The sequence below is a fragment of the Amblyomma americanum genome, chromosome 1, assembly GCF_052857255.1.
Source record: "Amblyomma americanum isolate KBUSLIRL-KWMA chromosome 1, ASM5285725v1, whole genome shotgun sequence".
NCBI lineage: Eukaryota > Metazoa > Arthropoda > Arachnida > Ixodida > Ixodidae > Amblyomma > Amblyomma americanum.
In genome coordinates, this window is record NC_135497.1 from 397,401,546 (window position 1) to 397,412,654 (window position 11,109).

At 47.1% G+C, this 11,109-nt stretch overlaps 1 protein-coding gene across 1 annotated transcript; it reads right to left on the bottom strand.

Moving 5' to 3' along the window:
• Positions 1-7,446: 7,446 nt before the first annotated feature.
• On the bottom strand, positions 7,447-10,609 carry LOC144115735 (uncharacterized). Its single transcript, XM_077650229.1, has one exon. The coding sequence runs from the start codon at positions 10,516-10,518 to the stop codon at positions 9,664-9,666; it is 855 nt and encodes a 284-aa protein (XP_077506355.1). The 5' UTR covers positions 10,519-10,609; the 3' UTR covers positions 7,447-9,663.
• Between the last annotated feature and the right edge of the window lie 500 nt (positions 10,610-11,109).

Genomic DNA, 11,109 nt, shown 5'->3' on the forward strand with positions numbered 1-11,109 from the left:
CTGTGTCACTCCTCCTCCTATCGTCCGTCGTCTGCAAGCGCTTCATTGTTCAGAATATCAAACCTACACGCCCAGACACAGACCCTGCCCATGTTTATTTCCAACACAATGAGCTTTTTCTCCTCGTCTAGTGCACTGTGTCTCTCGTCCTCCCTTCGTCCGTCGTCTGCAAGCGCTTCACTGTTCAGAACATTAAAACTACTCGCGCAGAAACACACCCTGCTCAAGTTTATTTCCAGTACAACGAGCCCTCTCTCCTCATCAAGCGCACTGTGTCTCTCGTCCTCCCTTGTCCATCGTCTGCAAGCGATTCAGTGTTCACAGTATCAAACCTACTCGCCCAGAAACACACTCTGCTCATGTTTTTTCAGTACAATGAGCGCTTTCTCCTCGTCTAGCGCACTCTTTCTCTCGTCCTCCCTTCGTCCGTCGTCTGCAAGCGCTTCATTGTTCAGAATATCAAACCTTCTCGCCCATTAAGACACCCTGCGCAAGTTTATATCCAGTGCAATGAGCCCTTTCTCGCCGTCTAGCGCACTCTGTCTCTCGTCCTCCCTTCGTCCGTCGTCTGCAAGCACCTCAGTGTTCAAAATATGAAACCTACTCGCCCAGAAACACACCCTGCCCAAGACTATTTCCAGTACAATGAGCCCTTACTCCTCGTTTAGAGCACTGTGTCTCTCTTCCTCCCTTCGTCCGTCGTCTGCAAGCGCTTCAGTGTTCAGAATATCAAAACTACCCGCCAAAATACCCCTTTCTCCTCGTCTAGTGGACTGTGTCTCTCGTCTTCCCTTTGTCCACCCTCTGAAGCGATTCAGTGTTCAGCATATAAAGCCTTCAAGCCCAGAAACACACCCTGCCCAAGTTTTTTCCAGTACAATGAGCTCTTTCTCCTCGTCGAGCGCACTGTGTCTCTCGTCCGTCGTCTGCAAGCGCTTCAGTGTTCAGAATATCAAACCTACTCGCCCAGAAACACACCCTGCTCATGTTTATTTCGAATACAATGGGCTTTTTCTCCTCGTCTAGTGCACTGTCTCTCGTCCTCCCTTCGTCCGTCGTCTGCAAGCGATTCAGTGTTCAGAATATCAAACCTACTCGGCCAGAAACACACCCTGCCAAAGATTTTTCCAGTACAATGAGCTCTTTCTCCTAGTCTAGCGCACTGTCTCTCGTCCTCCCTTCGTCCGTCGTCTGCACGCGCTTCAGTGTTCAGAATATCAAACCTGCTCGCCCAGCAACACACCCTGCGCAAGTTTATATCCAGTACAATGAGCCCTTTCTCGTCGTCTAGCGCACTGTGTCTCCCGTTCTCCCTTCGTCCGTCGTCTGCAAGCACCTCAGTGTTCAGAATATGAAGCCTACTGACCCAGCAACACACCCTGCTCATGTTTATTTCCAGTACAATGATCCCTTTCACTTCGTCTAGCGCACTGTGTCTCTCGTCCTCCCTTTGTCCTTCGTCTGCAAGCGATTCAGGGTTCAGAATATCAAACCTACTCGCCCAGAAACGCACCCTGCCCAAGATATTTCCAGTACAATGAGTCCTTTCTCCTCGTCTAGCGCACTGTGCCTCTCGTCCTCCCTTCGTCCGTCGTCTGCAAGCGCTTCAGTGTTCAGAATAGCAAACCTTCTCGCCCATTAAGACACCCTGCGCAAGTTTATATCCAGTAAAATGAGCCCTTTCTCGTCGTCTAGCGCACTGTTTCTCTCGTCCTCCCTTCGTCCGTCGTCTGCAAGCACCTCAGTGTTCAAAATATGAAACCTACTCGCCCAGAAACACACCCTGCCCAAGTCTATCTCCAGTACAATGAGCTCTTTCTCCTCGGTTAGAGCACTGTGTCTCTCCTCCTCCCTTCGTCCGTCGTCTGCAAGCGCAGCAGTGTTCAGAATATCAAAACTACCGGCCAAGAGACACACCCTGCTCAAGTTTATTTCCGGTACAATGAGCCCTTTCTCCTCGTCTAGTGGACTGTGTCTCTCGTTTTCCCTGTGTCCATCGTCTGCAAGCGATTCATTGTTCAGAACATTAAGCTTACAAGCCCAGAAACACACCCTGTCCAAGTTTTTTTCCAGTACAATGAGTCTTTTCTCCTCGTCTAGCGCACTGTGTCTCTCGTCCTCCCTTCGTCCGTCGTCTGCAAGCGCTTCAGTGTTCAGAATATCAAAACTACTCGCACATAAACACACCCTGCTCAAGTTTATTTTCAGTACAATTAGCTCTATCTCTTCGTCCAGCCCTCTGTGTCTCTCCTCCTCCTTTCCTCCGTCGTCTGCAACGCTTCAGTGTTAAGAATATCAAACCTACTCGCCCAGAAACACACCCTGCTCATGTTTATTTCGAATACAATGGGCTTTTTCTCCTCGTCTAGTGCACTGTGTCTCTCGTCCTCCCTTCGTCCGTCGTCTGCAAGTGCTTCAGTCTTCAGAATATCAAAACTACTCGCCCATAAACACACCCTGCTCAAGTTTATTTCCAGTACAATAAGCCCTTTCTATTCGTCTAGCGCACTATGTCACTCCTCCTTTTGTCCGTCGTCTGCAAGCGCTTCAGTGTTCAGAATATCAAACCTACTCGCCCAGAAACACACCCTGCCCATGTTTATTTCCAACACAATCAGCTTTTTCTCCTCGTCTAGTGCACTTGTCTCTCGTCCTCCCTTTGTCCGTCGTCTGCAAGCGATTCAGTGTTCAGAATATCAAACCTACTCGCCCAGAAACACACCCTGCCCAAGTATTTTTTCCAGTACAATGAGCCCTTTCTCCTCGTCTAGCACACTGTCTCTCGTCCTCCCTTCGTCCGTCTTCTGCAAGCGCGTCAGTGTTCAGAATATCAAACCTGCTCGCACAGCAACACACCCCGCACAAGATTATTTCCAGTACAATGAGCTATTTCTCCTCGTATAGCGCACTGTGTCTGTTGTCCTCCCTTCGTCTGTCGTCTGCAAGCGCTTCAGTGTTCAGAATATCAAACCTACTCGCCCAGAAACACACCCTGCCAAAGTTTATTTCCAGTGCAATGAGCCCTTTCTCTTCATATAGCGCACTGTGTCACTCCTCCTCCTTTCGTCCGTCGTCTGCAAGCGCTTCAGTGTTCAGAATATCAAACCTACACGCCCAGAAACACACCCTGCTCAAGTTTATTTCCAATACAATGAGCCCTTTCTCCTCATCTAGCGCACTGTGTCTCTCGTCCTCCCTTTGTCCATCGTCTGCAAGCGCAGCAGTGTTCGTAATATCAAAATTACCCGCCAAGAGACACACCCTGCTCAAGTTTATTTCCAGTACAATGAGCCCTTTCTCCTCGTCTAGTGGACTGTGTCTCTCGTCTTCCCTTTGTTCATCGTTTGCAAGCGATTCAGTGTTCAGAATATCAAGCCTACAAGCCCAGAAACACACCCTGCCCAAGTTTATTTCCAGTACAATGAGTCATTTCTCCTCGTCTAGCGCACTGTGTCTCTCGTCCTCTCTTCGTCCGTCGTCTGCAAGCGCTTCAGTGTTCAGAATATTAAACCTACTCGCCCAGCAACACACCCTGTCCTTGTTTATTTCCAGTACAATTAGCCCTATCTCTTCGTCCAGCCCTCTGTGTCTGTCCTCCTCCTTACCTCCGTCGTCTGCAACGCTTCAGTGTTAAGAATATCAAACCTACTCGCCCAGAAACACACCCTGCTCATGTTTATTTCGAATACAATGGGCTTTTTCTCCTCGTCTAGTGCACTGTGTCTCTCGTCCTCCCTTCGTCCGTCGTCTGCAAGCGCTTCAGTGTTCAGAATATCAAAACTACTCGCACATAAACACACCCTGCTCAAGTTTAATTCCGGTACAATGAGCCCTTTCTCCTCGTCTAGCGCACTGTGTCTCTCCTCCTCCTTTCCTCCGTCGTCTGCAACGCTTCAGTGTTCAGAATATCAAACCTACTCGCCAAGAAACACACCCTGCTCATGTTTATTTCGAATACAGTGGGCTTTTTCTCCTCGTCTAGTGCACTGTGTCTCTCGTCCTTCCTTCGTCCGTCGTCTGCAAGCGCTTCAGTGTTCAGAATATCAAAACTACTCGCCCATAAACACACCCTGCTCAAGTTTATTTCCAGTACAATGAGCCCTTTCTCTTCGTCTAGCGCACTGTGTCTGTCGTCCTCCCTTTGTCCATCCTCTGCAAGCGATTCAGTATTCACAGTATCAAACCTACTCGCCCAGAAACACACCCTGCCCATGTTTTCTCAGTACAATGAGCCCTTTCTCCTCGTCTAGCGCACTCTGTATCTCGTCCTCCCTTTGTCCGTCGTCTCCAAGCGATTCAGGGTTCAGAATATCAAACCTACTGGCCCAGAAACGCACCCTGCCCAAGATTTTTTCAGTACAATGAGTCCTTTCTCCTCGTCTAGCGCACTATGTCTTTCGTCCTCCCTTCGTCCGTCGTCTGCAAGCGCTTCATTGTTCAGAATATCAAACCTTCTCGCCCATTAAGACACCCTGCGCAAGTTTATATCCAGTACAATGAGCCCTTTCTCGTCGTCTAGCGCACTGTGTCTCTCGTCCTCCCTTCGTCCGTCGTCTGCAAGCACCTCAGTGTTCAAAATATGAAACCTGCTCGCCCAGAAACACACCCTGCCCAAGTCTATTTCCAGTAAAATGAGCCCTTTCTCCTCGTTTAGAGCACTGTGTCTCTCCTACTCCCTTCGTCCGTCGTCTGCAAGCGCTTCAGTGTTCAGAATATCAAAACTACCCGCCAAGAGACACACCCTGCTCAAGTTTATTTCCAGTACAATGAGCCCTTTCTCCTCGTCTAGTGGACTGTGTCTCTCGTCTTCCCTTTGTCCATCGTCTGCAAGCGATTCAGTGTTCAGAATATCAATCCTTCAAGCCCAGAAACACACCCTGCCCAAGTTTTTTCCAGTACAATGAGCCCTTTCTCCTCGTCGAGCGCACTGTGTCTCTCGTCCTCCCTTTGTCCGTCGTCTGTAAGCGATTCAGGGTTCAGAATACCAAACCTATTCGCCCAGAAACGCACCCTGCCCAAGATATTTCCAGTACAATGAGTACTTTCTCCTCGTCTAGCGCACTGTGCCTCTCGTTCTCCCTTCGTTCGTCGTCTGAAAGCGCTTCAGTGTTCAGAATATCAAACCTTCTCGCCCATTAAGACACCCTGCGCAAGTTTATATCCAGTAAAACGAGCCCTTTCTCGTCGTCTAGCGCACTGTGTCTCTCGTCCTCCCTTCGTCCGTCGTCTGCAAGCACCTCAGTGTTCAAAATATGAAACCTACTCGCCCAGAAACACACCCTGCCCAAGTCTATCTCCAGTACAATGAGCTCTTTCTCCTCGTTTAGAGCACTGTGTCTCTCCTCCTCCCTTCGTCCGTCGTCTGCAAGCGCAGCAGTGTTCAGAATATCAAAACTACCCGCCAAGAGACACACCCTGCTCAAGTTTATTTCCAGTACAATGAGCCCTTTCTCCTCGTCTAGTGGACTGTGTCTCTCGTCTTCCCTTTGTCCATCGTGTGCAAGCGATTCAGTGTTCAGAATATCAAGCCTACAAGCCCAGAAACACACCCTGCCCAACTTTTTTTCCAGTACAATGAGCCCTTTCTCCTCGTCGAGCGCACTGTGTCTCTCCTCCTCCTTTCCTCCGTCGTCTGAAACGCTTCAGTGTTCAGAATATCAAACCTACTCGCCCAGAAACACACCCTGCTCATGTTTATTTCGAATACAATGGGCTTTTTCTCCTCGTCTAGTGCATTGTGTCTCTCGTCCTCCCTTCGTCCGTCGTCTGCAAGCGCTTCAGTGTTCTGAATATGAAAACTACTCGCCCATAAACACACCCTGCTCAAGTTTATTTCCAGTACAATGAGCCCTTTCTCTTCGTCTAGCGCACTATGTCACTCCTCCTTTTGTCCGTCGTCTGCAAGCGCTTCAGTGTTCAGAATATCAAACCTACTCGCCCAGAAACACACCCTGCCCGTGTTTATTTCCAACACAATGAGCTTTTTCTCCTCGTCTAGTGCACGGTGTCTCTCGTCCTCCCTTTGTCCGTCGTCTGCAAGCGATTCAGTGTTCAGAATATCAAACCTACTCGCCCAGAAACACACCCTGCCCAAGTATTTTTCCAGTACAATGAGCCCTTTCTCCTCGTCTAGCACACTGTCTCTCGTCCTCCCTTCGTCTGTCTTCTGCAAGCGCGTCAGTGTTCAGAATATCAAACCTGCTCGCACAGCAACACACCCCGCACAAGATTATTTCCAGTACAATGAGCCCTTTCTCCTCGTATAGCGCACTGTGTCTCTCGTCCTCTCTTCGTCTGTCGTCTGTAAGCGCTTCAGTGTTCAGAATATCAAACCTACTCGCCCAGAAACACACCCTGCCAAAGTTTATTTCCATTACAATGAGCCCTTTCTCTTCATATAATGCACTGTGTCACTCCTCCTCCTATCGTCCGTCGTCTGCAAGCGCTTCAGTGTTCAGAATATCAAACCTACACGCCCAGACACAGACCCTGCCCATGTTTATTTCCAACACAATGAGCTTTTTCTCCTCGTCTAGTGCACTGTGTCTCTCGTCCTCCCTTCGTCCGTCGCCTGCAAGCGCTTCAGTGTTCAGAATATCAAACCTACTTGCCCAGAAACACACCCTACCAAAGTTTATTTTAAGTACAATGAGTCCTTTCTTGTCTAGTGCACTCTGTCTCTCGTCCTCCCTTCGTCCGTCGTCTGCAAGCTCAGTTCAGTTCAGTTCAGTTTATTACCTTAAGGACCCCCGTGGGGGTATTACATAAGGGGTGGATTATACAAAAAAAAATAAGTACAATGGTTGCCATGTGGGTTCAACATACAATATGATCTGTTAGTGCTTTGGAAAAGTTGGATGGGCAGGTGATAGCGGCGATGCTGTGGGAAAGGCCGTTCCAATCTAATGCTGCTCGGGGGAAGAAGGAGGCAGCGAACGTGGTCGTATGGGTCCGAGGCCGGGCAACTTGAAGAATGTGACCAGTGCGATGCGATATGCGAGCTGGTGATGTGATATAGCCTGCGTAACCGTGGGTGCTGTAAAAGAACTTATGAAACAGGTTTAGGCTGGCAATGCGGCGACGAATAACAAGGGTTGATAAGGCGGATTCTGCTTTTAAAGACGACACGCTGACTTGGTATGAATAGGTATTGTGGATGAATCTAGTGGCACGGTTCTGGACGGATTCGAGGGCATTTATGAGGTATATTTGATGTGGATTCCATATGGGGGATGCATATTCTAGTTTCGGTCTGATTAACGATTGGTAAGCCAGGAGTTTAACTTGTTGGGGAGCGTGACGTAAGTGGCGTTTCAAAAAGCCTAGTGTTTTATTCGCGGATGATATTACATTAGAAATATGTGTGCGCCAAGATAAATCATGAGATAGCGTGACTCCTAAGTACTTAAATGAGTTAACTGCTTCTATTGAGATTTGAGCTATATTGTACGAAAAAATAAATGGTTTAGTGCGACGGGTGAAGGATACAATCTTGCATTTCTGAGGGTTAAGTGTCATCATCCACAGGTCGCTCCATTTCTGAACGTTAGTTAGGTCAGTCTGGAGGGCTTCTTGGTGGGAAGAGTTATTAATAGTACGATAAATGACGCAATCATCTGCGAACATACGAATGTGACATGATACGTGAAGGGGCAAGTCATTAATGTATATTAAGAATAATAACGGCCCGAGCACTGATCCTTGGGGGACGCCTGAGGTTACTGGAATGTAATCAGAAAATTCGTTATTAACTATGACTATTTGGGTTCGATTTGTTAAAAATTCCTTAATCCAGTTTAGAATGCTAGGGTGAATATTTAGGTAAGAGAGCTTAAGTAGTAATCTCTGGTGTGGTACTTTGTCAAAGGCTTTTGCGTAATCTAAAAAAATAGCATCAATCTGTTGGTTGCAGTCAAGGTTAGCATGTAAGTCATGAACAAATGTAGCCAGTTGTGTCTCACAGGAAAGGTTTTTACGGAAGCCATGTTGTGATGAATGAAAGAAATTGTTGGAATCGAGAAAGTTCATGACTTGAGAATAAATTACATGCTCCATGATTTTACAAGGAATGCTTGTTAGGGAAATGGGTCGATAATTTAAGGGCGAGTTTTTGTTACCGGACTTGAAGATTGGGACGACCTTTCCCACTTTCCAGTCATGCGGTATGTTACCTGAAGAGAGAGACTGAGAGTACAATAGTGATAAGTAGGCCGCGGAAATGTGCTTAGTATTTTTCAGAAATTTCGAGTTAATTTCATCGATCCCGGCTGATGACGTTAGCTTGATGTTTTCGATACGAGATGATATACCATCTACGAAGAAAGAAACTGGATCCATGGTTGACGCTGTGAAGGAACTTATGAAGGCGTTAGCAGGTAAATCACACTCTTTCGCAAAAACAGTTGAAAAGGCTCTATTGAAAATGTCAGCACATTCACAATCGCTGATGGTTTGACCCATATCGTTAGTAAGAACAATTGTACGTGTATCCTTCGGGTTTACTACGTGCCAGAATTTTTTAGGGTTGTGTATTAGCATTTTTGGCAAGTCAGAGTGGAAAAAGGTGTGTTTTGCGTTGCGGATAGCAGCAAGGTAATCAGCTTCGGCAGTGTAGTACTTTTCCCATGATGCTTGGCTTGGGTTCCGCTTTGCTGCCCGATAGTGACGCTTTTTCTTGTTTTCCAGGCGTTTCAGGGCCGTAGTAAACCACGGTTTTTGCTGGTTAGCACGGAAACTAGCTACCGGAATGTACTTGTTTGTTAGTTCGTGAACTTTGTCCCTGAAAATCGTCCAATTTTCGTTAAGAGACTTTGTGTGGAAATCGGTTTCATAAGTTGTAAAAAAAGCAGTTAGTTCTTCATTTATTGCTTGAAAATCACCTCTTTCATAAAGACGAATTGTTTTCCTGGAAACTTGACGAAGCATGGGTGTAAAACTGAAGGTAGCATGAATGACTTTATGATCGCTTATTTCCCTTAGGTATGTAATACTTGTTGCGCTATCAGGGCTGTTGGTTAATATCAGATCTAGAGTGTTGGCGGAATTCTGCGCAATGCGCGTTGGCTCTAATATTAGCTGAGTAAGGTTGAAGTTAAGACAGACATCGACAAAATTTTTTGCTTCTGAAGAATTTGTCATGAAGGTGTAGTTACGCCAGTCAATAGTGGGAAAATTGAAATCACCAAAAAGAACAATATCTGCGTTAGGATACGATGATGTCAGTTCACTCAGCACATTGTTTAGTTTGTAGGAAAAGTCCGGATCATTTTGCGGTGGCCTGTAACAGACTCCTAACAGCACAGTTCGGGGGGCAGCGTGGCAGAGCAGCCATAGCAGTTCTAAGTTAGAATCTACATTGATTAAGGATGCTGAAAACTGCTGATGTATGGCTATGAGCACGCCACCGCCACGGGCTCTTTCCCGGTCTTTACGGTAAACTTTAAAGTTGGACAGCGCAGCTAAAATTTCGGTATCACTGATATTGTCTGTTAACCACGTTTCTGTAAGAATGAGAAGGGTGCTGTTGGTTGATAAGACAAGACTAGATACGATTTCCCGTTTCGGTAAAAAGCTTCGTATGTTAGTAAATACTGCAGATAAGGTAAGATTAGTTCGGGGGGTGTGCTGTCGGGGAGTTGCTTTAGAGCGAGCAGAGTGTGATTGCTATGGCACTTCTTTTACCGTTTCCGTCAAGTCGTCGAATATATACTGCTTGGGGCCTATGTACAGTGTTTTAAAGCGCAGTGCGTACTTATCAGATGTTTCTTTCGCGAAACGTAGTAAATGTTTGCGTGCCTTACGGACAGAATGTGAAAAGTCTTCTCCTATGCTGTAGTCGGTGCCTTTTAGTTTCCGGGCGTTTTTTAGGATGGATTCTTTTGTCTTATGGAAAGTGAATTTAACGATAATGGGTCGACATCGTTCACTTGAGTGACGGCCAAGACGATGTGCTCTTTCTATTTCTTTTGGGTCTATGGTGATGTCCAAATTTTCACTGCAAAGGCGGGTGACCAGTTCTTCAGACTCAGAGGACGTTTCCTTTGAGCTAGTATCAGGTAAGCCATAAAATAGCAGGTTGTTGCGGCGCGACCGGTTTTCGGCATCGTCTACTCTGTATTCGAGGTTACTGATTTGGCTCGCCGACGTGGCGGCATCAGTCTTAATGGACTCAACTTCTGTTTTAAGTGATGCGAGATCCTGATAGTGGGTTTCTAATTCGGTAATGCGCTTACTTAATTCGGTGATCGATTTGTCTGTCGCTACTAACCTGCTGCTGAGGTCTTTTACTTCGCTGATTAACGTGCTTTGGCCCGATGTTAGTTTCTGTAGTTCTGCAAGTATGGCGGCAGTGTCAGGACCAGGGTTAGTTTCTATGTCACCGGATTGCATAAGCAACGAATGGACAACAGCAAAGCATTCAACGACAATACAAGTACAACACTGCGGGCTCGGCAGCTGAATTAAGAAGTAGTTGCTCGATTTCTTTGCAAAAAGAGAGTATGATTTTCTAACCTGCATGGCGAAGACAAGAGGGTTACTCGTCCGCTCAATGGCACAGCTGCCGAGCCCACAAGGCGCCGCGGTCCACGGGCGATCTTTTATAGGTGGCGAAAAACATGATGTCTGCGGTTCAGTATTCAGAATATCAAAACTACTAGCCCAGAAACACACCCTGCCCATGTTTTTTCAGTACAATGAGCCCTTTCTCCTCGTCTAGCGCACTCTGTCTCTCGTCCTCCCTTTGTCCGTCGTCTGCAAGCGATTCAGGGTTCAAAATATCGAACCTACTCGCCCAGAAACGCACCCTGCCCAAGATTTTTCCAGCACAATGAGTCCTTTCTCCTCGTCTAGCGCACTATGTCTCTCGTCCTCCCTTCGTCCGTCGTCAAGCGCTTCATTGTTCAGAATATCAAACCTTCTCGCCCATTAAGACACCCTGCGCAAGTTTGTATCCAGTACAATGAGCCCTTTCTCGCCGTCTAGCGCACTGTGTCTCTCGTCCTCCCTTCGTCCGTCGTCTGCAAGCACCTCAGTGTTCAAAATATGAAACCTACTCGCCCAGAAACACACCCTGCCCAAGACTATTTCCAGTACAATGAGCCCTTTCTC